General features: G+C 35.0%; 2 protein-coding genes across 3 annotated transcripts; one reads left to right on the top strand and one right to left on the bottom strand.

Moving 5' to 3' along the window:
• Nucleotides 1–1205: 1205 nt before the first annotated feature.
• LOC106777019 lies at nucleotides 1206–24292 on the bottom strand. Its single transcript, XM_022776036.1, has 24 exons — nucleotides 23662–24292; nucleotides 23003–23112; nucleotides 21063–21228; nucleotides 20857–20957; nucleotides 20645–20717; nucleotides 20410–20545; nucleotides 20135–20295; nucleotides 19775–19899; nucleotides 19598–19697; nucleotides 16615–16711; nucleotides 14727–14778; nucleotides 14431–14532; nucleotides 14194–14340; nucleotides 11919–12081; nucleotides 11596–11826; nucleotides 10914–11074; nucleotides 8244–8372; nucleotides 7852–7969; nucleotides 6458–6653; nucleotides 6200–6311; nucleotides 5969–6123; nucleotides 3406–4798; nucleotides 2530–2724; nucleotides 1206–2274 (listed from the first exon to the last, which is right to left on the bottom strand). The coding sequence occupies exons 1-24, from the start codon at nucleotides 23792–23794 to the stop codon at nucleotides 1804–1806; spliced, it is 4827 nt and encodes a 1608-aa protein (XP_022631757.1). The 5' UTR covers nucleotides 23795–24292; the 3' UTR covers nucleotides 1206–1803.
• A 222-nt stretch (nucleotides 24293–24514) lies between these two features.
• LOC106777167 (estradiol 17-beta-dehydrogenase 1) lies at nucleotides 24515–26250 on the top strand. Of its 2 annotated transcripts, none has more exons than XM_014664702.2 (5): nucleotides 24515–24808; nucleotides 24955–25217; nucleotides 25364–25457; nucleotides 25564–25675; nucleotides 25857–26250. In XM_014664702.2, exons 1-5 carry the CDS (start codon nucleotides 24670–24672, stop codon nucleotides 26032–26034), a joined length of 786 nt encoding a protein of 261 aa, XP_014520188.1. In that variant the 5' UTR covers nucleotides 24515–24669; the 3' UTR covers nucleotides 26035–26250. The 2 variants fall into 2 exon arrangements, with proteins under 2 accessions (XP_014520188.1, XP_022631756.1); XM_022776035.1 differs by having other exon boundaries at nucleotides 25877–26035.
• The last annotated feature ends 1560 nt before the right edge of the window (nucleotides 26251–27810 follow it).

Raw genomic sequence — 27810 nt, forward strand, 5'->3', positions numbered from 1 at the left:
GTAAATTGGATTTGCTGCAATTTGTATGGCACTGGTGTTATGCAGTGGAGCGGGTTGTGCTTGAGACAATCCAAGCTCTGTAAGAAGACCATGTAGCCATATTATTTCAGAACAAGCAGAGCAGACATTGCACGGTATTCTGCTTCAGTGGAAGACTTGGAGACAGAGTCTTGTTTCTTACATTTCCATGAAATAGGAGCATTCCCTAGGAACATACACCAGCTAGTAGTTGATCTCCTAGTGTCTGGACAACTAGTCCAATCAGCGTCACTATAAGCTTCGAGATGAATTATCAAATAAACCACGACTTGAGGTGCCAAGGAGATATTTAATGATATGCTACACTGCTAAAAGATGAAAGTGTCTCGGAAATTGCATGAACTTACTAACAGTGTGTACAACAAAAGAAATATCAAGGCGAGTGATAGTCACATAGATGAGACTACCAACTAGTTTCCGATATTGAGTGGGATCGTCAAGAAGCTCTCCTTCGTGTCGTCTATATTTAACATTAACTTCCATTGAAGTGTCAACAGGGGTAGCATTGGTGAGTCCCGCTAGCTGGACCAAATCTTGAATATACTTATGCTGATTTACAAAAATGCCTTCAAGATGGTAATGCACCTCTAAACCCAAGAAATAATTGAGATGACCTAATTCTTTCATGTGAAAATTTGAAGACAACATTTGTTTGATTCTAGAAATAGCATCTTGATCAGAACCACTGACCACAATGTCATCCACATAAACAAGACGTACGACAATGCCTTTAGGAATTCGTTGAAGGAAGAGATGGATCATATTGATTTTGATTGAAAGAAAAAGCAAGAAGAATCGAGAATCGAGAGTCAAGAATCGAGAGTCGAGAATCGAGAGTCAAGAATCGAGAGTCGAGAATCGAGAATCGAGAACGAGACTGAAAAATGCAAACTAGGTTTGAGAATCGTAACCTAGTTTGATACCATGTTAAACCTAGAGAAGATTGAGCCAGAAAACCGTGTCCCCTCTTACTAGAGAACTTTCATATATATATATATAAATAATTACAATCTATCAAACTGATTCTCAGCCCATTAAATAAGCCATATACATTTACTACAGTTAACTTTAAGTTGGCTTGTGATCAATTATTTGTCTCACAATGTATGACCAAACCAAATCTGTCATGTGATGTGAAAACAATTTTGGCTGAATCAAAATTGGATTTTTTTTTCAGAAAAAAATCTCACATTTCTGGGATATGAACTGAACAAACATGCAATGACAAGCTAGGAGATTAACAAGATCATTATAATACAAAATTAAAAAGCTTGGTAGTTCTCCATTTTTCGTTGTTAGGGTCAATAAAAACAATAGAATTATTAAACATTACATAGTAAATTTCTTTCTTGATGTGGTTAAAATATTTTTTATGTATTTTCCTGGTTTTGCCGAACTGATGGAACCAATGTGTTTTTTTAATAGGCGCCAAGAAATGCTGTTATAGGAAATAAGCATCTGACGAATTTCTTATAAAGCAAAGTTGTTTATTCTCTGAATGAACAATTGTGTTCCTATCTTCATAAATGGACAATATATATTTATCAAAATTATTGCAAAACAACATGTAATTACATAGAAACTGTCCCCTTGATTGAGATTGAAAAAACAAATAGAAAACTGAAAAGCTGTATGCCAAAATTTTCCTAGATCCATAGCCAGAAATTTTCTCAGTTATACGAATCCCTTCCTAGAATGGAGCTGCTTCTCTCTATACAACAGCATGGCAAGGAAAAACAGTACAAGCAAATAAATTTTAGTGACTCAACCAAAAGGAGAAGGAACTGGTCCTGCCACTGCATCTGACCTCTTGATGCTGCCCATTCCACATATGATGCATCCTGGTGCAGTCACAGCTGAAAATTTAGATCCACAGAGATCACAGACATCATATCCAATGGTTGACAGCCTGCTCAATGTGGCAGCACAGAATTGTGATGGATCTTCCAATGGATCAATGGACTTGTTAGCCAAACCCCTCTGAACACACAAGTCAATGAGGCTCCTAAATTCCTCCTGCTTACTTGGAGGTGCTTTAGATAATAGTAGTTCTAACATTTTCTTGGAATATGCATAATTTTGCACCTCTATATTTCGTTTTATGGCAGTTCGAATGCAATTTATTCTGTGCTTTGCGAGCAAAGGCAATGAGCCTAGATGGCGTGAAAGTCTAGCCATCTCATCTTTTGCGCTAATAGCACTTGGACCATGAACTTTTTGCAAACGAACAATTTCCTGCAATAATGAAGACAGGTTTAAGGTTATAAATAATTAAAGACTTTCAATGCAACAATAAATACAGTTTCAATAGAATTGTCACTGATTACTTAGCTACACAACAAATATTCAGAGTATGGAAAATCTGTAACTACAGTTTTACGACAAGACCACATTATGACCAAGTGAAATAGAAGTTCAACAACCTAATTTACTTATTGGTCAGAGTCCATTCTATCCCTTCTATTAGCAATTGAAGCATATTAGTAGTACCCGAAGAAGAGTGACTGTTATCTTGTATTGAGCACATATTGTTGCTTGAGCTTTTATATCACTTCCACGAGATTGTTCTTTTGCTAATGCAAGAAAAGCTTCATCAAAGCAAGACAAAGCATCTGAAAGATGATTTAGCTCAAGGTGAGCAAGTCCAGTCTTGAAACACACAGAAGCAGCAGCTTCTCGGGGAACCTGTCATAGGAGACATAAGACTGGGAACTGAAAAATAATACACACTACAAAGTAGGAAATAGAAACTAGAACACAGTTTTTATATACCAACATAAGTTCATTCAGCTGTTGGTAACAGTGTCATATAAGGACTTGTATAAAATTAAATATCAAAGATAAAGACTCAAACACAAGGAAAGTGACAGAGGAACTTAGACTCTTTAAGGGCTCAGCTTCCGCCCTTCCCAATCCTCATTCATCTCCTTTTTCATTCCAATTCACCAACAGAATGAGGTCACTTCACCTGCAATCTGTGCAGTTGTTCAATACACTCTCCCAAACTAGTTCCCTCTTATGTCATCATTTCATTATCCCCACATCCTTCTAATTCCCTGCTGTCCTTGCCTTTCTAGCTAAAATACACCTTAGTTATATGTGATTCACTAGGTCCAGTAAAGTTGACTGCTTGGTTGCAGCATTATTAGAAGTAATCACTGTTTATAAGCACACCAGTTCAATCAGAATTTTTTCCTGACAAGTCTATTTAATTTCTTCTCTATTTATAATATCAACAAAATGATTAAAGCAAACACCATAAAATGAGCATTTCTTTTTATGTATTCCCTTATCTTTAGTACTATGTTTAGAAAGCATTACTCATCCTATGTGTAAATGAATATGCATGCACATACGTATTTATACCTGTCCTGGTCTTACAGAGGATGGTGGAGAACCAGTTTGTGGAGGCTTTTCAGAATTAGAAGTATTTGGTACTCCAAATATACTAAGATCAAGAGGTTGGCTAGAAATTGGTGCCGGAAACTGTGATTGGGGAATGACTGCAGCCTGATTTGGGGATTGTGGTATACCACCATCGGGAAGTCCTACAGTCTCGATAGGAGACACAGGTAGTTGAACAGCTTGAGGAGAAACATGACCTTCATGACTAACATCAGATTCGTAAGCACTAGCCTGGTTTTGAGTTGCCTCGCCGCTTTGAGCTCCTGCAGTAAATTTAGAGAGATATCTGCCGGCAGGAGCCAGTGAAGCAGCAACCTGAAGAGATGGAATTGTATTCTCAAAGAAGTCTTCTGGAATAGGTCCTACTTTAGTTCCCCCACTTGCAACCCCAGGAGTTGGCTGTGAAATTGATTCTGGTTGAGTCAAGGCAATTGTACTAAACAGGTCACCTGGAGTTGAAACAGTATGAGCAGCCACTCCAGTAGCTGAAGGTGGCTGAGATAGGCCATGATCTTGGGATCCACTAGTAAAGGACCTACTCCTCGTTGGAGTTAACGCTTCACTTAGTTTAAATTTACTAGTGGCTTCTTTAATTTTATCCACATCTACAGAAGAGGTAACTGGCTTGTCTCGTATTCTAACACGTAGCTTTTTGGTTTTTGATACTCCTTCCTCATCACTGCTGCTGTCAGAAGCAGCAGCTCCATACATGGATTTCTTAAATTCTTCTTCTGCTTTAGTCTGTTCATCAGTTGAGGAACTGGCACCCTGTTTACTAAACCTTTCCAGACCCATTAATGGAACACCTTTTGCATTACCAACCCCTTGATTAGATATGGATTTAAGTGAAGATACTTCACGACCATTTGCTTTAAAATCGTTACATGCAGGGATTAAGTCTTTGACCAAGCTATCTTCCCTTACCTCAACGACATTGCCTCTTCCTCTAATTGAGCCTAAATACACACCTATATGATCTACAATAATGGATGGAATAGCACCATCATCGTTCTTCATATATGGCGTCACCTCTGCAGCAAGCTCCCACTGAGGTATATCCTTTGCATTAGTAGGGGTTTTGATTTCCCAGTTGCCACCACCCCATTCAGGTCCTTTAGGAACCATACTTTCTGCCGCAAAGTTGGCAAATATGCCCCGAGTCCATCCACTAGATCGAATCCGTAAAATCCTTTCAGTATATCGCCTCAATTCTGAGTCAAGAGCTTCTTCTTCCAACTTTTGAGCAAGACGCCTCATTGCACTAGGATTTAGGTGGCATATAAATAGATCAAGCATGCTTTCGTAATCTGATGTAACTTCAAAGGTTTCTTTTGCACTATCAAACTGACCGAATCTGCAAGTGATCTTAAATTACAGAAGTGAACATACATTTAAATCACAATATTCGAAAAACTTAATTATAATCATCCATACACCAGCTCATCAATAGCATCAGATAAGTAGAATAGTAATGTGGACCACTAATTAGGATTACCATATCTCATTTTTAAATTTAGAAACAGTTAATTGTCTTTTTTTATTTCCCTAGACGAGATTTGCATATCAAAATCCCTGATTTCAGATTTATACAAGAGAAGGTTGATGGAATTATAAGTTGATACAGATTGTTACTTGTACACCTAGAAGCTACTGAGTTTAGCAGTAGGAAGGAACTAAAACAAAAACATTGTTTAGTGTATAGGGATACAACAAGTAATTAAACAACACAAGAATAAGACCTTGTTACATAAACTTATCTACAGGTACTTAAAAGAAAAGGACAGCATGAATGGAGTTTCACACCCATACACTAAAATCAATTTATGCACCATATTTTACGGAGAAGTTAATAAGTGAAATTCTATAGAGAATAAATTTGCATAAGTTGGTTTTGGCTTATTGGAGAAACTTATTTCATTTTATCCTTTTATAAGTGTTTGTGAAGAAGTTTATCTGAAGAATGCCAAGGGTATGTTATTAATGATATACAACAACCACAAAAAACTTCAATAACCAAGCCTTTTATCTCTAGGTTGGTAAACTACACGAATCAAAAGACATCACAATGACCAAAAGTTGTTGGGACAAGTGGTTTTGCAATTGGGTTCCTTAACCAAGGATTGCGATTGATCCCCAGCTCGGACATTGAGTTGTTATTTATAGGTACTACTTTACCCTAAAATGAATCAATCGGGTGGGAGGAGCATTAGTTTGGTGCCAAATCGAAGCCCAAATACCCCCTGGTTCTATTGCAAATCATATCTATACAGTATAGTCAAGCAATTAAAGCATCCACTAAAAAAGTTAATAAAAAAATCTACAGTTTTCACATATAATATAGAATGTTAGGTACATAATAGCTTAACTATTGGCTGGGATAAGAGAACAAAAGCTTACCAACATAACAAGATACAATTAAAGAAAATCAATAATGACGAAACATACAATCATCATTATTCAGCAGTTCCATTAGTGCAATGGCAGCATCATAGGTTCATTGAAGTTTTATAGTAACGTTACCAACCTGATACAGGAATAACCCAACTGTCTGAACCTGTGAAATAAATGAGATGTAGGAGGACATTGTGGGTAATCTCTTGAACGCAGGAATTCGTCTTTTAGAACAGACAAAGCAGTGGAAAAACGAAGAGCTTTCACAGCATAGACACCCCGCATCACCTGATGTTAAAAATAAACATCCTTAGAAGATCAAATAGATCAAGACTAAAAGCCAAGACTGAATTTTAGCACTTACTTGGGTGAACTGTGGACCTGATTGAGATAATGACACAGCTAAGTCTCCACAAACTGGAGAACCTCTAGCAAGGATGTCCAGAGACCTAGGTGTTATGCGCAAGCTGTCAAACCTTCATTGAAATAAGAATTTACAAAGACACCGTGTCAGTTGTTACAAAGCTTTAACATAAATAAAGAAATGTTAAAAGTCTAAAACATTCTATCCTATATAGAAAGAAGACAGAATTTCCTGATAGCAATAGGTAGAAAAAGACACCTTGATGTTATTTGGTACAGTATTTCTGATAGGTCAAGCTTCTGCTCAAAACTTTGTTGCATTGTGGCAAATCCAATGAGAAGAGGCTCAAGAAGACCAACAAGACAGCTTTTGACCTCAAATCCCCTCTTCTGTTTGGGATTTATTTCTGTAGGGCTAGCAAGCAACAATCGATCATTCAAAGCACCTACCAAGACTGTATAAGGAATTTATAAAAATAGATCAGTAGGACAATACACAGAAAAGAAATCTAAGAGCACAAGTTAATTAGTCTTTTAATTTCCCTGTTTCTGTTGTTAGTTGTACAGATCTGTTTCCCTGTAGTTAGTTTCCATTTAGTTTCCTTTAATTATGATAGACATCTCTTATGTAAATGTAAGGTCAGAATTAATTAGTCAATATATATTTGTTGTGAGATGCAGGCTGACTCCAGATAAAAAAGACTCACTTCAGAATATATATGTTCTTGGAAGTGCTAGAAGTAAAATGTAGTAATAAGATCAAGTGTCAAGGAAGAATTTTGGGTCATATCCCAAGGAGCTTATGAGTTTTTGTGGATGAAAATAATTTTTGATCTTAAAGTATGAAGTCCCTGTGGTACTTATCTGTGTGAATAAATATTCCATTAGCATTTGTTAGGTTTTATAGAATAGTTGAGAGAAAATTTCTACTCCGAAAATACATTCAACCCAACTGAAAAAATTATACAAGAGGTGTTTATATACTGCACTTCAAATAACCAACAGTTTTGTTCGAGTCCGCAGCTGTAAAAAGTAAAGAGCTACAATACTGTCGTTGTACAAGAAGTAAACTAAATAAATAGTGTAAAAAAACTTGAATAGCATTTCACATAGTGTAATCTAGTTCCGCATGGTAGAACAAAACGTATAGAGATGGATTGACAATTCAATACGGAGAAACTGGACATTGGGCTTATAACAACATTATATGTCCATCTGGGTATCATTTGACAGAATGCACTAAGGAACTTGGCTGAGTGCACTTACGAGATATGAATGATAGATGTCCATTTCCAATCACCAATTAGAGGAGGAGTATGTCCACTCACCAACACAAGGAGGAGTGTTAAAGTATGTATTATTTAATCCTTAACTTTCCCTGTTTCTGTTTTTGTTTGTACAAATCTGTTTCTTTGTAATTAGTTTCCATTTCATTTCCTGAAACTATGATATCAAGATTCCTCCATTCATGTAAATACTAGGTTAAAATTAATTAGTCACTTGGTATATATCTGTATCCAGCCTGTACACAATTGTTAGGGAAAAATATTAATCTTTTCCTCATATCTCAAGTAAAAAATTAGTTTCCAAAATAGAACACACAAAGTAGATGGGTAAGATATTGTGATATGCAAGCATGCAGTCAGATAATACCTGCACAAGGCATACTAGTTGACAAGATAGTCCTCACTTTTCCATCCCAGCCGAGTATACTAATTGCGGTGGCAGTAGAAAAAAGAAAGGCAGGCCCTATCCATAAGATTGATCTAAAGTACGCATCAGTTAAGGCTTTAATATAAAAAAAATATCCAACTAATATATGAAGTTTATGGCCATCTTGGTTGAGGAGGTGTGGAAAGTGGGAAGGTGGTTATAGAGAATAGAGTGAGAATGGTTTTCAACCGAAGTAATGGCTACAAGTAAATGTGACAATACAATTTATGTTCACCGCCTCATCTCACGTATTTGCTGATCAATCAAGTGTATGATTAATTAGAATAAATGGTTCCTTGAGATTAATAGAAAAAAAAATAATCAAAGGATATTGAAGGAAGCCCTTTGTCAAAATTTCTCGAAGTTCCTGCAAGTATGTCAAGTGCTGTCGAAACAATAAGTACTCTATGTGTTGTTAAAATTCCTGCAACTTGTCCCCTGAGAGTCTCTTGCCAGTATACCTGCCCATTTTGAAAAAAAAAAAAAACATGTATTTATTACCAAGAAGAAATATAAAAAAATTATTCAATGAAGTCTCTTTGTACTTTCTTATTTATAAATGCATAATCAGACATGCTTAGCCAGATGAGAGATTCAGCTTATCACTTTATTTTATTTTAACATGGTATCTGGAATCACTTTTACCCCTTGCCTTCCCGGAAAATATTTTTTTTTTCTAGTCTGTTTCTTTGCCTCCACTATGCCATCACTACCCAGTCTGGTCTCCCTGTTGTGCTCCCGCCGGCGACACCACGGTTATGCTCGCCCTGGCTAGGCCACCACTACGCCGCAAAAATCGCAGTGATCGGAGCTCCAATGCCCTTGCACGCGCTGCCCTAGCGCTCGCCGGTGCCTCCGTGTCCCGCTGCACGTGGCGATGCTTCCGACATCTTCTCCGGCGGTGATCACCATCATTGGACTCGTCTCTCCTTCCTCTATCTATGACTTTCATCATGATTGGAGTTCATTGGAATTTTTTCACTTTTTTAAGGTTGTTTCTCCCAGTGATAAGTTTCTCTCTCTACAATTATATGTAGCCTCTTACGTTGCTCTTATGATCCGTCTATCTATACTATGTACATGTACATCTATTTATTGACAAATTAGATCGAAATTTCAACATCGGACATTAGACTTTGACTTTATGTTGATCATCTTCATCTATTGCTAAAAGTTAGCCTTCTACTTGGTTGAAAATTGATGTTCAATGATGCATTGTACTTTAAGTCTATTACTCATTCATCAGTGAAACAAATATTTCATGCTTATGAGACATTGGGAACAAGCCAAATTGTTGTAGACCAATGATACTCAATGTCAACATATCTTAAATATTTTCGCTCCTAGGAGTCCTAATGATATAATGGCTGAATATTTGGATAAATTTTATGCTCCTCATCACTTCAATGATTTAATAAATCATTATGGTAGATAAAATTGAGAGAATTTGAAGGTAATTTTTTTTGTTTATTTGAATAGATTTGGAGATAAATGAAAGTAAATTTAGAAGTAAAATTTGTAAGAATCAATGTAGAATTTTAATTATGTGATAAATTAAAAAAATTTTACTTCTACATTCACTTTCAGTTACTTCCAAATATATTTTATTTAAATAAAAAAAAATTATTATCAAATTCTCTCAAATCATCTTAATTACTCTCCTTCAAATTCATTTAAGTGAACAAGATCTAAAATTAATTATATTTATAACATGTTGGGTATTAACGGAAGTATTAGACAAAAATTATCTTGCGCTCTTAACATTAGAGATTCAGCCCAGGTTTCTCTTTCTCTTTTATTTCAACAAATATTTCTGCAAACAAGGAACCCTAAACTAATGAGTAATAATGACTTTTACCAAAGGGGAGGCTTGGCTGTATAGAGCCTTATTTTTCTTTCTGAATGCTAAGAAAACGCCTTCGATTATTCCCATATGACAAACGTGTGTGAAGAACACAATTGCAAACAATTTGGTGGAGATTTTACATTGATAAGAAATATGACCAAAGTATATTATTTTAATAAAATTTATTGAATTTATTATATTACTCACTATGAAACTATTATAAAATCACTCAAAAATATATAATCTTACGTTTGAGATATTCAGTTCTCAACATAAGGAAATATATTAGAATTTTCACTTTTACTAAATATATAACTAAATTATAATATAAAAATGACTATAAATCATGTCTTGAGTGAGATTTAAAATACAACATCCTTTAAATATTTTGTGTTACTTACTATAAAAGTATTAGTAGAAGTAAGTTCGGCACTTTTCCTAGTATTTGCTTTGAATTTGTATACACTCGTACAGTCCATCCAGAGCTGCAAGTGTTTTAAACACTTTTCCAACTTGCTGGAGACTATTAGAAATGTAATTCAAGGAAATATGATATTGTATTAATAATAGATGTTCCCGCCAGAATCAATGAGATTCAGAACTGGTAATAGAGAATACAATTAGAAATTAGAAATAGCATGAGAAAAGAAATGATAACAGGACAAATTCGAGAGTGCCCAATTTGCTCCTAATCCCAGAGGCAGTTTCCTGTCCCCTTCTCTCTCACTACAACCTCCTTTTTGTACTTTCTCCCTCTCTAACAACTTGTGAACACCCTACGCCACTACTGCCAAGTCAGCAGTTAGTTAGGCTCCAATTCTCCCTCCTTACTGTGATATGATACCTCTCTTCTGTCTCCTAATGCATAACTTGAGTTCAGGGGTCTTATCACTAGTTTACAAGCCTATATAAAGGCTTGAATGTCATCACTTTCTATTACTCTTCTCATTATCAATACACAACTTATTGACTCTTTAAAATTTATGGTTCATTTTGTTTTTCGAAAAAAAGAAGGAATTTAAATAACCACAATTCCATGAGTCTCCTTTTTTTTTTAATTCACTCATCCCTGGGTTTTTTCACTTAACTGCACAGACAAGGTGTGCACGACCACTACTTCTAGTCATAATTAAATAAGCACGCTTTTGAATGATACCTGAAGTACAATCTCATTTCTTTTCAACTTGAGAGACTTTTTGCCCTCGCCCGTTGTTGATATATAATGCCCTTTGGAAGATGAAGTGGAAAGGCGGTACCCTTGTATGAGCTTTACTAGTCCAATTTGGCTCCCATGAGAAGCAAACATCAAAGTTGAATCTGGGACCAGTAACAAGAAATCAGTACTTTATACTGCTAGTAAAATAATGGCAATGGTGAAAAGGATGTGTTGGGTTGTAAGGGAAAAGATCAAACGTCGCCAGTTTAATTAGGACTTGATATTATTTAAACTTGATGATTTTTTCTACAAAACTATATTGACCAATCCAACCATTGAATATGAGTAAATATTATCTAAAACTTGGAAGGTAAATATTAGAGAAGTTAAATTAGAAAAAAGTTACTGGGAAATGGTAGATGTTTCCATTTATTTGAAAAGTAGGGTTTACAAATATATTCAAGAATTCCTCATGGAGTGCGAAAGTTCTTCAATGTGAAATTTTATGTGCATGATGCATATACAAATTTTAATACAAAAAGGGGTTTTGTGAGAATTACACCCCATAGGAAGTAATTTATTTTAAGATTAATTTGATTTACTGCAGTATCAATGGACCCCATCACTCCAAATGTACGCAAAAACAAAAAGTGACGAAGTAAATATGTATGTATTCAAGCACCTAAAGGAGTTGAATAGATACGATCAACTTCAGTTTCAAACATAAATGGCGTTGGGCCTCGAATTGAACCATCGTTAGTTTCTGTAGGTTGATTTTCTTCAAAAAGTTTATCATTTTCCTTTGTTTCTTGTGAGGCTCCTCCTGGTAGTGTATATACTGACAGCCCTGTCTTGTCATCATCGAGAATAGCAAACTGATTTTCATTCTGACCAATAAATGCCGCATCACAACCTGTAGACAATTACTAGAATTACTTGTAGCAACAATGCATGGCCAAACTCGGGAAGAGAAAATAAAACGTATTCTATGCATATAAATAATACCTTTAACTGTGCTGCTTTTACTGTTTGATGTCATTGCATCAGTGTTTTCCCGGTAAAGTACAACTTCATTTGTAGTACCAGTAAACTCATAAACCGCAAGAAACAGGTGTTGTTTTTTACTGTAAATCAAGTATTTTGCTTGATACTCCACACCCCGAGGAATCTATACAAAGTTGTTGAACGTTAGAAGGTTGAATATTGTTTTCACTCGTAAAATATAAATAGTTATAAACTAATCGTCAAACAGCTGCATGTGCTTTTATTTTAAAATTTCGAATAAGAATTTTAGAAGATTTAGGTAGTTACAATCAAGATTTGATTACTCAAATCCTATCTCTTCTTATTCTTCCTAATTTTCCCCCTAATCTAATCCTTATATTTATTTTCTAATGAGAGTGGTCAAGATCTCTCCAAGCCAGTTTCCTCCATAACTAATGTAATTCTGATCAATCAATACTACAAATGTCATTTTCTTCTAAAATTGCATGGTATCAAAGCTTCCGTTCTGTTCCTATGTTTTCCCACCATGTCTTCCATGAATTCTGTAGGCGACAAAGTTGCATCATCATTAGTGGTCAATGCTCTTTTCTTCAGTTGTAATTCCCAGATTATAATCCAACTGCTGAATGGAGAAGGGTCATTTTAAGCCTCAAATAGAGAAAACATGGAGTAGAAGGGAAAGTCCCTTCCTTTCACTAAGGAACAATTAAAACACTGTACAAGTTCTTCTCAACTAAAATGTCTCTTAGTGCCACAAAATTTTACTGGTTTTCTTAGTACAACATACAATTCTAAAACCCGTGGGTCATAGATGTTGGAGTTACTGGCTGCATGACATATTGTTCTTATCTATTCTCCACACATTGTCCCTGTGCAAGTCATAATGGGATTGTATTTTACTTATAGTACTTTGATCATATAACTAATTGATATGGACCTTCTAACTCACCCTCTTAGGATGATCCCATAGTGACTAAATTGCAAATGACCCAATTGGCCCAACAACAATCGACCCTATACCATTTTATAATTTGGTTTAAGCCTAACCGATACTACAAAACCTGCTAGTAAAATGAGGATTCCTCCCATTATATACACTACTTCGGGCTTATCATTAGTTAATATGGGGTCCCTAATATATTGCCAATAGAAGGGTAAAAGATCATGAACAGAACATACTATTTCAAATTTAGTAACTTGAAAGCTTGTACCCTTCCTTTAAGGCTTTTATATAAAAAATTGACAAAAAACATAAATTCCTAAAGGTATAGAAGTTTCTCTAAGAGATCTTGAATGGAAGGAAGCTGTCTTTCAGAAGATGATAGCCATAGGGGAGAGAGCATAGAAAATTTGACTTATCGTTAGAGTTCTTTTGTCATGCTACCAATATAGATTGATCATTATTACGACAACTAGATGAGAATACCGCCTTTCTAAATGGGGATTTGAAGGGAAAAGTCTACATGAATGCATCTCCAAGTGTTGAATCACATTTTAATCAAAGAAAATGTTAAAAACACTCTCTAACACACTCTTGATTGAAATTTATTGGAAATCACAAAATTGTGTACGTCTCACACTTACAGATTCTTTAATGAACATCTCCCATGATGTTGAAACTTTCAGTAAAATTTTAACCGATAACAGTGTGTTTTAAAGAGTGTGTTCCAAAAACTCGTCTTTAGAAATCTAAACAAAATGAAACAATTATCTAAGGCTTGGTATATGAGGTTTGCCTAATTTGTTAATAAGCTAATGTATGTTCAATGTGAAAGTGATCATACAGCATAAAACGATCTTCTAGAGGAAAAATGGTTTCCCAACCAAATTTGCCAGCCATTTCTTTCTACTTCACAGTAAGCGGCAAACATTCTAACAAAAGGACTGCTTGGACCTTGATTTGAAATCTTTATAAGCAAGTTGGTCATGTTCGACATCTATGCACCAACTTAAGGGAGTATTCACTTATGTGCTTTTATTTGAAATATCATACAAGGATATAAAAGACTTAGGTAGTTAATTTGAAGATGAAATTGTTCAAACATAACCTTTAATGATCCCTTATTTTACTCTTTATCTTATCCTTATATTTATTTTGTACTCAATTTGATTAGGATCTTCCCTAGACTCGGCCAATATAACTCTCTAATGTAATTCTGGTCAATCAATAATAAGAAATATAATTTCGTCAATATGGTGCAAACGATAAATTCTATAGAAAGAAAGACAATATGATATTTGTTTAACTTACTACTCTTTCTAGTCTCTACATTACCGAATTGTAAAGCTTCTTGTAGATACTGTCAGATCCAGATAATATATTATATGCCATAAGATTAGGTCCATCCACATAAAAAGCCCTGACAGGATAGTGAAGAACTGGATTCTCTTTATTGAAGAAATTTAGCTCCAAATGAAATGGCTGGGAATGCATAAATGGTATAAGATGATTGAATAACAATGTACTAGAAAAACAAATCAATCTCAAAGTCAAATGTTAAAGGAATCTTGCCTGTACAACTGGAATGTCCTTCAAATGATGTTTGGTATTTAGAACAGTGATGAGAGGCAAGCGAGATATTGGAGCAATTTTTGTATTGCCTTCCATAAAATGCTATAAGAAAAAATGTACAAGTAAAAGATATGGGTCAGGAGCGAGAAGATTATATAAACTATTCTAAGGAAATTAAACACGGGGCTGTAAGGAAATTTGATCCATCCAAATTGGTGGTCAAACATTAGAGTCAGATGTATGTCATTGCATCATTCATCCATTTAAGTAAAAGAAAATACAAGAAAGAAATATACACTGTAAAGAAAAGCCTTCCTTGCAATGTCTAATATTGTAAGATGATTGTGGCTGCAAGGAAGAGAGCAGACAATCAACAAGGGCATAAGATAATTATAAAGTGTAAATAATTACACGTACTGGATAACGAACTATAGGATAAAAGAGTCAAAAGTAATAAGTAGTAAAGCAATTTGAACAATTATAAACTATTTAAGACTAATCTCAGAAAATGTTTACTCAAAATAAGTTTAAACACAGTGAATTATCATGCAATCTAAGACAATTATAAAAAAGCTTTGATTTTGCTATTCAAATCTCTTTCCCAACCAATCTCCCTCCTCTCCTCGATTTACTCTCTTTCTATACATATCGTTATTTCAACACTTCGTCCTTTAGATCCCTTCATCCTCAACCTCCTTGTCACATTTGTCTCCCTCCCTATAAGTGTCCATTATGAAAAATTTGATGTAAACAAGGTGTGTTAAAACCCTGTCTCCATTTCTCTTTATTACTCACTCATGGAACCTAAACCTACCAAACAGGTCATGCATCCCACTTGGCTGAAAGCTGCTAAAGCTTAACATATGCTGTCCTTAGTAACAGTACTAGGTCTTTTGTTCCCTTACCCTCAAATCGTTCTATCATTCACTGTAAGTGTTTCAGGTTAAAGATGACAGTTGAGAATCAAATTAGAATATTTTGGTATGAATATCTCATTCAAGGGAAATAAAATATCCTCTAATCATGTTTAATGAATGAATTAAGCCTATATAATCATGATTCTGTGGTGTATTCTAATACAGGTATTCTAATACAGTATTATGCTCAATAAACCTCTATTTTATCTCATGTAACTTGGTATAAGAGCCTGTTTTTCTTCCACATGAAATTTGTGAATTGCTTTGGAGTGCAGCACAACTATGTGCATATATAAGAACCTAATGACTCTTATAGCCCCACCATGCAACACTCTATGAATTCAATGATCTCCTGCCACCATCTACTTCTATCCTGACCGAGACCAAGAAGGAATTGGAGAATCAAAATACCTTTTTCATGACTTTGGCTCTCTAGACTGCCTCTAGAATATTTTGTCCTCTCCCCCCATTCACATCTTTATATGCTTCCTCCTTGTGTCTTTAGTACAGCCTACTTTCTTCATAACCTTACCTTAGGCCTTGACAAATTGGCACCCAAGTCATACAAATGTGTCTTATGAGGGTAATCATTGATCACAAAAAGTTCAGTGAGCCTATGACACAATGAGCAAGTGGCTTTCTTGCTCATAATCTAATTCTTCATGTTCACACCAACCACATGCAATTGGATCTCGTTTTTGTTCGCAAAAAGAGTAATTAACAAACAACTGCAAGTTGTGCATATCCTTCATTCTTATTAATGTGCCGATATTTTGATCAAGGATCTAACTCCAACTCGGTTTGTAGCTCTTAAGACCAACATTGGAGTGGTTGACTCCAGCTTGTTCCATTCACGAGCTTGGGCGGTATTACTATTAGAGCAAAGTTTACTCTGTAAACAGATTTTTGTATAACTACTGTTATCTCATAGTTATTTGTCAGGGTTTGTCACATTCGTAATAAATGTACTCTGTAACTACAGTTATCTCATAGTTATTTGTCAGGTTTTGTACATCTACATATACTTGATCTCTTACCTGTTGTAATCAGTTAATTAATTTTTGGAAATACTAAGATTCTTCCTCTCTTATTTTCATAATTCAAAATATAATATAGTAGTACCCAGTTAAGTTTCAAGACTAAAAAGTAAAACCACAAAAAATGGGATCTTGTCAGAACTGCATAATATACAGTGGTTTCTAACCACCAGGTTTTCCATAAAATACTAGTTATATTTTCCTCTTCTCAGTTGTAGATTTGAACTCACCCTTTCAAATGATGCTCCTGTAATTGAGCTTGCAGCTGATGGTCTGCTAACACTCCAGATGAACCCAAGGCTGATAATTTTTCTTTTAAAAAAGATGCTGCATAGCATCTCTATCTTTAGCATATATCTCATTAAAGAGCTTCATAATTAAAACAACAATTATTATGCAAATATGGCAAGTATGACACTAATATAGATGATGAACTGAAAAGACTAACAATACACAGTAAAAAAAATAAGTAGCAAAATATGCACACAAAAATGAGTATGTTAAGAATTTTTGCTTAGGCGAATGGTTTTCTTTCTGAACTCAATTAGTGATCTGAGCCTTTACGTGTCAGCACCAATGCCTTCTATTAGTGTCAAAAATACTATTTCTGATATTATTCACGGAGGAGCAATTGCTCTTAAATAGAATACATAGACATAATAACCAAAAGTTCTAATTTATGACTTGGAGTGAGACAAATCATTTAGGATTTTACCATCACTCAAATACTAAATTTGCCAAACCAAATCCGAGGAGATTGCTTGAAGTCATATAAAGACTTCTCTTGAGCAACAAAACATAGAGGTTATTCCATATAAATTTCTTTTTACAAATCACTATTAAGGAAAACATTTTTGACACCTAGTTGATAAAGAAGAGCACTTATGGCTATGAATAAGCAAACACAGGCGGCCATCTTTGCAACTAGAGAAAATATGTCACCATAGTCCAACCCAAAAACTTATGTATAATCTTTGAACTTCTAGAAGTAGATAGGCGCACACTTGGCCTCCAAGGCTAGCACAATCGTTCTCCTTGTAGCCCTAGCTTCTAGAATGTGATGTATTTACCTCTAGGTCCCTCACCTATGCGTATATAAGGGGACCTCCTCCCTTCTTGTAAAGGGTTGTACAATTTGAGTATTATACACTTATGTTTCAATCGTAAGGTTTATAGTGCATTCTTTAAGTGTTCTCTTCTCTTTAGTCTTATCTTAAACCTTGGTTTAAATGGTGGCAACCACTACTCAGCTTGTGTTGGACCATCCCTAAGTGGCATGCCACCATCCCTCTCCCTTTCCTCTTCTTTATCTTCTTTTTTATTCTCCTTTATGTTCTAAATGTTCTTGTTTCTCCTTTATGTTTCACGCCCTTTTATTGTTCATTCCTATTTGTTATCTTTTCTTGCTTAATTGAACCATCTTCCTCCTTCTTGAATCTTTGAAAGTCCACATTCACACTTAGACAACCTAAAGAATTATCTTCTTATCCAGTGGGAATTTTGCTTGAGTTTTCTTAATCACCTTAACTCTAACACCTTATTTATTGATTGTAAAATGAACCTCTATCACTTGGAAAACTCTGATGATACCAATGGTTGGGAGTCCCACAATAGGAAAATAATCTCTTCTAGTGGATGCACACCCACAAATAAGAGCATAAAATTGAAATAAAAAAACACACAATAATTAGTGTAGCTCTGCACCTTAAGGCCTACTACATCCCCAAATACTTAACAGAAAAGTATTATTACAATCCTAGTAGAATTTTTTTGACAAAAATTGCAAAACTTGGTGTCCAATGTTTTTAGCAAAAATTGCAAATGACTTCTGCAGGCCCAGTTTGTTCAATTTTTGGACTAAACGGTAAGAACTAATTGTCACAAGCTACCTCTATAGAGTTGTGGTTCCTAGTCAAGGATACCGTGATAATGTTGAAATAGAATTTAAACCGTGTTAATTGAAGAATGTGCCTAATGAAATTGTGTGCAGTGTTGTGGCAGTCAATGGAACCAAATATATTGGAGACTCTCGAAACCATCAAGACATGTAGCTCTTTTTAGAGCGAGGTTCAAAGTATTTTTGCTAATAACATTCAACGATAGTATGATTCTACACAAAAGTTGGTCTCTCTTAAACATACCGATCATGATATGATATCATATACATTGATCAACCCCAATCAGTTGTATTAAATTAGGACTTAAACGATTGTAGAGGGCAACTCATTAGAAAAGGTGAAGAAACTTAACAAACTCTACTCGGTACTGGTTCTTTGTTGTTTGAATCCATATTTTGATCACCTTCGTGGCCAAATTCTTACCAGTGAAGAGATTCCTTAAATGGAAAGTTTTAACAGCAAGGCTTCTTCACAATCCTACTCTAAAAAATAGTGGAGGCACTCCTAAGTTTTCTGAATCTTCGACAATGGTATCTACTTATAGAAGGGGAGGTCGTGGAAACCAAGGAGGATGCAATGGCCGAGGAAATCATCGTTTAATGTAAGAGAATGAGTCATACTCAATAAACTCGTTACTCCTTACACGATTTTCCTTAGAAAATAGAAAATGGTTTTAATTTCTAAACTATCGTGATTGTAAGATTTTAATCTCCTAATTTCTAATTGAACAATTCAAGTTTTCTCCCTTCCATCTTGATTTCATTCAGTATTTTAGCCATTAGTTTGTTCAAAGTGAAAAGACATTTCTTCACTTGTTCATTGGTGTCAAAATAAAAAATTCACATACAAGCCTCGTGATAATGACAATTTTGTCAATACAATCAAAGTACCTTTTTAGGTTATAGTAGTACAAGTATTTTGTGTTTTAGCTTGTATATTGCATTTACACTCTACCTTGTGATGCCAGTATGTCACACTAACTAACTCCATCAAATGGAATTAGGATGTAGCGACCATATTGCAAAGGATAGAAATGTAAGGAAAAAAAATAACTTGATATAAATCTGAGACCAAAACTGACAATCACAATAGCTAGGGAACTAAAACATAAACTATTTTAAGAGCGCTTAAGATTTACGAATATAGGCCATCGCACTTTAAACTATCCTATTGTAGTTTTTCTCAGGTTGGTCACCACATATCACTATCCGAGACAAATATCAATGTTATAATGGCAAATTAGATGCACAAATTGGCAGTTGTTAACTCGAATACTAAAGGATCTTTAGATTCTAGTTAAATAAAAATCAATCACCTGATGATCCCCGTGCACTTTGCAAAACTGAATAAAGTTTCTTTCTCCTTTCTCTACCGTGTGTGGTCTTATTTTTCGAAGTTTCTCCACTTGTTACGTTCTATTAAAATAAACAAAAAATTCATAAATCCAATATTCATGGGCGAAGGTATAAAATAATGGAAGGTTTCACGCAACTGCAAATACAAGTGCTGCTAAATTAGATCTTGGATGAAATTCTAAAGCTTTAATTCGTGGCAAGGGATACACAGCTTCTCCACCCTGTTGAGAAAGGATGCGAGGGATATCAAGTGCTTCAATTGCTGCATCGAATGTCAAAAGTATTAGCCAACCATGTTTAGTAAAATGAATAAGAGAGTGAAGCAAGATGACTGCTGGTATGATCCTTCTCTCTATCCTTCTATATTCTACAGCATTTTACAAGAGGGGGGACGGGACCACTTGAAAGTTTGCATGAAAGTTGATACAAGAGAAACAAGCTGTCAAAAACCAACGTGAAATTCAGAGAAGAGGCTTAAAGAGTCAAAGTTAGCTAACCAGCAGGCTCAAAAAAACTTGCCGGCATAGGAGGCGTGTTAGGATTAACTACAACCCGTGTTTTCCAAACTTGCAGACTTCCATCCCTTGATAGGGTTACAAGTAACCGCAATGTGGCTAGCCAAGCAACTGATGTTATTGGTTGTGATCCAACTTGTGTTCTGGATATGAAATAATATAACCATCAGAACCCAAGACAAACATGAACATTTCCACGATACAAGGTCTCTAAGTTACAGGAAAGGAAAATCTCAGCCATAGCCACAGTTACCCACAATCCAATCATACTAGGTCTCTCAGTTGATACATCCCATGCCAATAGAGTACCACGTCGATCGCCAATAAATATCCACTCTAGAGTTGGGTGAAATGCAAAAGCACCGGCACCATTAAGCTTTATAGTATTGTCAACTGAATAAGAAACAAAATGAAAATAACAGTAAGGATATGACTCACAAGAGAAATATAAACCATCTTAACAAGAATAGAATGTGTCAGGAGTCATCTCACTTTGAAGTGTGTAATGAACAGCATAAGTGTGAATATTATATGCTCGAATCAAACCTTCTGCATAAGCTACATACTAGGACAGAAAAGCAACGGAGTCAAAAGAACAGAGCTGAAGTATCATTAGAAGCGAGACTGGAAACTAAGTCTTTATTGAAGCACAAATATGCATGGGAACATGCTAAAAGTGATTAAAAATATATTAAAATAAATACCAGAACGGGGAGGCGAGGATGACAAGCAAGATTCACAATAGGCTTCTTCAGGTCTGTCTTAATTTTTGTGGGTGCTCTACCGCCTTCAACAGTTCCAACAACTTCATTTATGCAAAAACAGATATAGACCAAAAATATTAATATTAGCAGTCAAATTGGAGACAATAACACATCTAACTTCACATGTGAGAAACCAGATATCCAACCTGTCACACTCATCCGTCTATGAAATCCAAAAAACACAATAGATTGGCTTGGGCTTAATGCCAGATGAACTTCTGTATCAGAATAAATTTGCTCATTCTTCTTCTCTGGTGAATGCAGTACAGATGTTTGCTCTAAGTCAAAATCACAGGATCGTAATGTACAATCCTGCAAATGGAAAATCAATGGCTGTAATAAGTACAGAAGATCTTTGCTGTCACAACTCAAAACATCAACCGATAAAAACAGGACTTCGGAACATTACCATTTAGAAAAAAAAAAAAAAAAAAGACTAAAATTCTCCGAAGTTAGAGGAAACGAGTAAGTATAGAAAAATGTAATTTACCCAACAAATGGCACAGAAATTCACTACATTGGATTATCTATGTGTGCAACTTTTGGGCTAAAGGATGGAAATCAAATTACACCGACGTAACTTTTATCAACTACTGTATCATTCAATAACTTACAATTGGATCATGTTTTCTTAAACACACCTTTGGATTTAACGTTCTTTTCACGAAGATCATGCATACAAAATCTTATTTTAGTTCAAAATTATTTTATACTTCATTCATATAGATAATTTTCACATAAGTAAAAAAGATCAAAGATTATTTGGTCTTTAAAAACATACTAAAATATGAATTATGTGATTACCTTTTTCTTGTTCAATATGGAAAATTTTTTGACATAAACAATCATAAAATTATAATTAAACAATTGAACAGACTTGTTGTTCACTATGGAAAAACTTTGACATAAACACAATATGATATAAAGTTACAATTAAACAATTGAAAAGACAAAAATCACTTTTTATGTAAAGCTATCGATGATGTAATGGTTGAATTAAGTTACGTTGGTATAAATAATCTCTCCTCATTAACTAAAATTAACATCAAAATCAAAATATATAACACCAAGCTCATAAGAAATATCTTTCAATAAAAAAAGGGAGAATGACAATCTAACCAAATATCAAGGTATAATTAAATAGAAGAATGAATTAGTAAAATATCTTCCCAAACAATCCCGGCACGTGAAACCTCACAACATGCCCATCTCAGTTTCCCTAAAATCTGAAGAAATATTTACTACAGCAAGACTTTCTTAACTAACAAGTTTTTTCTTATTTTGAAGGGAAAAAGGAGAAAATTCAACCAAATTGCATTCCAAATCTGAAGTACATAAATCCTTTATGTACATTTTATTGCTAACTATTCCACACGTATATAATTTCCAATATTTTTCCTGAAATTGTTTCTTTCTGAACTGAATTTAACCATGTGAATGGTTTAGCAACATCCTACAATCTTGTCCTTACTACCTTAAATATACCAATGAGGACCTGATTGCATACATATCTTGCCAAAAAATACAAACACACAAACACGTTTCTGGAAATTTATGGATTTTAGGAGAACAATTCGATAGGCTGTAACACATTAACCGTGCGTGTAATATTTGTAGTATTTTACCCTTCCACTGTCCATACTTTAACGGGAGAATAAGTTTCACAAGTTCCTTTGAGAACTGAAGCATTAGAAAATAATGTTACCGTACAACGAGTTTTATCTCACTAAACAAAATTGGCTACATTTGACCACACATTGTCATTGAGCTCAACTAAATACCAAATCCCCATAGATGTATTCATCGCAAGATCCATCGGAACAATTTCCGTCATTGCCTTGATTTGATCTGTCACTCCCCCTTTTCATAAAACTAAAATCCATGCAATTGACACTCCTCGCTAGTACTTCCAGTAGCCTTCTTAGTAAATGTCAAACCACCTTAACCGATTTCCTAGCATCAAGTTTTCAATCAGTTTTCCAATCAATATCTCCTCGTATGCTTCCGTTTTGAATACTAAAGGCATTACCAGAAACTACAAAAGAAAATTCATATTTGCACAAAATGTAAGTCCGGTAGGTCCAACCTGGAGAATTGCAATCACAGTATGTGCTCTTGTAGGACTATATGACATGCGCACAACTGGAGCACCAATTTCAAGAGTAGAAATCTTGCTTCCTGTTAATGCATCAAACTCTGCATACATGGAAACAGACTAATTAAGGACACATTTGCAAAAAAATAATTCGGAAAGAAAATAATGAAGCAGAAAAAAAAAAGGCAGGCCTACTCCACACGAGTTAATTGGCAAGAGCAATAGGCAAGGTGCGTGAAACCAGTGACTCGGATATAATAGATCAACAAAAAGAATTGCTTTCACCAATACATTCCTTTAGAAATGAAAGCTTCAACATAAGTTAAGCAATATTTACCAGGCATTACGTTACGGTGGTTAACAAAGCTATTTAGTTAGGATTTTCTTATTTTAGACGGGCTTTTTACTTTGTAGTGAACAATGACTTTAAATGCAGCATCAAATTGGATATCATTGTTTTAGGTTATGAATGGGCTAACAAATTCTTCCGGAAATGGTTCGTACTTTGCCATGCTGCATTACTTTTCACATGTTATAAGTAGTAATCCGAGACGCATGAGTAGGCATTTCCAAATTCTAAAAGCAGAGTGAGGCTCGGGTCCTGAATCTAATAACACCACAAGAGAGTGCGACTACAGGAAGGTACTCACCGACGATGAAGTTTCCGATGGCGACGGCGACGAGTGCCTGATAAGGATGGAAGATAGCAGCATGTGGCTGCAGAGGTCTCACGCCAAGACCAACATGGCGCAGATCAAGATGCTGCAATGTTGTCCACTCCATGGACAGGGTTCCCCAACGTTCCACCTACGATTTCATCCTTACGTTTAGAGTTCAAAATACCGAATGGAGAAGAGGATGCAGACTTTATTGGGTTCAGAAAAGGAATAGAATGGTAGCAACAACAACTTGTAACTGTAAAATGGATATCGAATAGTAAGGAACTGCGAAATAGCGCGACCCAACGACCGGGTCCCATTTAAAAACTAAGAAATAAATAAATGGTTAAGAATAGGACAATGGACAATGGATCAATGTTGGGCTATTGCTTCCTTCATCCCCCACAATTACTAATGCACCCCCATAATATTAGGAAAATCCTTTTAAACATCTTAATTAATTTTTATAATTTAAAACTAATTTATAACAGCGAGATAAAGAAAAAAAAAAGTAGTACGTTATAAAAGTTAACATGATAAATTTAAAGCGAATAAAAAATTGTTGGAAAAAAGAGTGATTAAATTTAAGGAGAATGAGTCGTGAATTGGATATGCATCCAAGCAAAAGAAAGCATATAGAGAGTATGAGAAGCATGTGTTAAAGGGTCCCATGTCTCTCTGCCCTCCCAATTATAGTTTGGGACATATGCATTGAATATCTGCTGTTAAAGTGCACCATGTTTTCTTTCCTTTCCACTAATGGAATTCTCCACCCTTCAAAATGCTAATAAAGGAATGTAACGTAACGTGCTCAATTATAAGCTAGAACCTACAAGATAACACTGTACAACAGTTTCTTCAAAACGACAAACCCTGCATCGCATCGCTTCCTTTTCAGGATAAAGACACACTATAACCATACATATCTTGCTTAAACCTCAAAACAAAAATCAAAGCTTTCGTTTCTTGGTTTGATTAGTAACTTAACATTGCTTCAAGATGATCAGAAGCACCGCAAGCTCTAGCTCCGCCCGAGGCATTGCTACCATAGTCGGCGTGGGTCCCAAGCTAGGTCGTTCCATCGCCCGCAACTTCGCTCACCATGGCTACACTGTTGCCATTCTCGCTCGCGACCTAGGCACGTTTATATGCTAATTATATCATCTGTATGTATGTATGTATAAATAGTATGGTGATGATATATATAGATATATGTGTGTGTATATATATATATATATATATATATATATATATATATATATATATACGTGTGTGTGTTTACAGGTAGATTGTCGAGAGTGGCGGAAGAAATAGCGAGGGAAGAGAAAGCACAGGTGTTTGCGATACGCGTGGACTGCGCCGATTCCAAAAGCGTGAGGGATGCATTCGAAGGAGTTCATTCCCTCGGATTCATTGAGGTTCTTGTCTATAATGCTAATTACCAACCCCTCTCTCCCAATCCCACCTCCTTCCAAAACATCCATCTCGACACTTTTCAAAATTCCGTCGCTGTTTCCGCCGTCGGTGCCTTCCACTGCGCTCAACAGGTTCTCTAATATTATTCTCTTCCTTAATCTTTTTTTTTTTCTTCTATATTTACTTACAGTAAGTAAGAAAATATTCAGTGTTCCCTACAAATTAACGAGTCTCGTTAGGTTTGATTTAACATTTATGGGTGGAACTAATGAATCAGGTGTTGACGGGGATGGTGGAAAGAGGGAAGGGCACGATCCTTTTCACCGGCTGTTCTGCTTCACTGAATGGCATACCTGGATACTCCCAACTATGTGATTAATTAATAAACAAGCATTAATTGATTATTATTGTTTGGTTATTATTCTGTCTCCACCAAAACCAGTGGTTTTGATAAATTGAATTGATGAATGTTGACAGGCTGCGGGAAGTTCGCGTTGAGAGCGCTGGCACAATGCTTGGCAAGGGAATTTCAACCTCACGGAGTGCACATAGCACATGTAATCATTGACGGTGTTGTTGCCCCACCCAGGTTCGTTTTTGATATTCATCGTCGGTTAATAGATTCCGATTCAAGTCCTACTTTCCCTATCTTTATGCATGCATGCGTCAACATAACAACCCTCCACCCCTAAAAAGGAAAAGTCTTCAATCAATGCTACAGAGTTAGCATAAGGTTTAATTAATCTGATATTGTGGACGTACATGTATAGTTATTGTCGGAGAAAATCAGGTTCGGTTGGGGATGAAATAAGCATAAGCAGTGGAGAGGATGAGGGCACAGTGGACCCAGACGCCGTGGCTCAAACATATTGGCACTTGCACATTCAGGACCGAACCGCTTGGACCCAAGAAATTGATCTGCGTTCCAACACTGCTACATTCTTCTAGCTTCTTCCTCTTGCAATAAATTATTAAGTAGTTTGCGATCAATTTCTGTGAGATGTGTAGTTTATTAGTTTGTTCAGTTTACCTCTCTTACCTTTCCCATTTTCAGTGTTTCATTTTCCTCCTAGTTGATATTTGTAGCTTTGAGAAAAGCTTTTGCTTTTGGCACTGTACTAAACTTTGATTATAGTGATCATCAGGTAATCATCTTTACTGTTATGTTTTGTGTGGTGAGAGAAAGAAAGAAATTAATTAATAATGTATAGGATTTAGATATTGAAATGATTTTGGTTTGTATTGAGAAAAGGGTAACGAAGAGTTAATTTTGCTGTTGGATTCACCGCTTTAACGTTGTTTTGGATGGAGATCTTATTAATATTTGTGTGTTTCAATGAACCTCCTTCTCCTCACCCATTAACTTAAGAGAGAGTGGTGTCAATCCAACCTTCTTGGATAGACCCAACAAATTTGTAAATAATGATGAATCAAGTTGCGTTGGAAGGAGTGGAACATTCTATGGACCCAGCATTGGAAAAGGGGGGTTTAAAGGAAATGGAATGACAACAAGGTTACATGGATAGAAGCATCACTTCGTGTTCTATCCTACAACACATAAATCATCACATGGATATTTTTAGCTCCCGAAACAGTAGTTGGAGATTTATATGATTTATGATTTCAAATCACCCTTTCACATTATAGACGTACTAGACACAGAAACGTAAAATCTGCTCTTAAACTATTCTATAAGATTTTCTGTGACTGTCAATAAAAAGATGGAATCCCGACTACATAAAAATGTATGTAAAAATATTCACTTTGTTTTAGAAAAATGATTATTCATTCGTAAAATTAATTGATAAAAATAAATAAATATTTATGTTTTTTATTCCTTCCTTTGGAAAGTGAAGGTAGGAGTTCCAGTTGCTGACACGTCCTGCCATATTTAGTAGTATGAATTGACATTTGAGTGGCATAAAAATGGAAAATATGGATATCTTTGTTTATGTTTTGTTGAATAGTTCTATAAAAGAATGAAAAGCGGCGAGGTAGAGAGAGACGCGACAGTGAAGCGGTGTGATATTGAATTGATAACTACTACTTCATCAATTAGATGACGTAAAGGATAGAACCACCACACCGAATGCTGAACTCCTGGATCTTTTTACATGATTCACATGTGAAAATAAATAAAGGAAACAACGAATATATATACATACATATATATATATATATATATATATATATATATATATGTTAAAAATACTTCAATAAAAGATATTTATGTAATACTAAAGATATGGTTAATTTTTTTTAAGAAGGATTGAAACGGAAAAGTTTTAATATAAAAATAATTTATTATTTTATTATAGATAATCGATTGCAATGAAAATAGTAGTTTAAGTTAGTCCTTGTTTTTGGTTAATTTTATCTCAAGTCTAAAATTTTAAATCAATATCTCTTTTAATGCGTGTATATTATTATTGAATCCAAAATGTGAACTAACATATAAATTTTTTTTGTTATTTACATTTCTTAAATTATTTATAATTTGAAAAGTATACTATTTTTTATAACTTCAATACTGTTACGTGTTATTCTTGACCAAAGTCATTATCATTTGTGTTAATAAATGATGTTAGAAATATATTAATTTAAATTTAATTATAGTATCAAATTTTATTTAGAATATAGTAATTAGTAAGTCAACTTCAGATTTTTCTTTGATTTTTCAGAAAACACCTCAATCACCCCCATCTTTTAGGGAAAACATTTTTT

The sequence above is a fragment of the Vigna radiata genome, chromosome 11, assembly GCF_000741045.1.
Source record: "Vigna radiata var. radiata cultivar VC1973A chromosome 11, Vradiata_ver6, whole genome shotgun sequence".
NCBI lineage: Eukaryota > Viridiplantae > Streptophyta > Magnoliopsida > Fabales > Fabaceae > Vigna > Vigna radiata.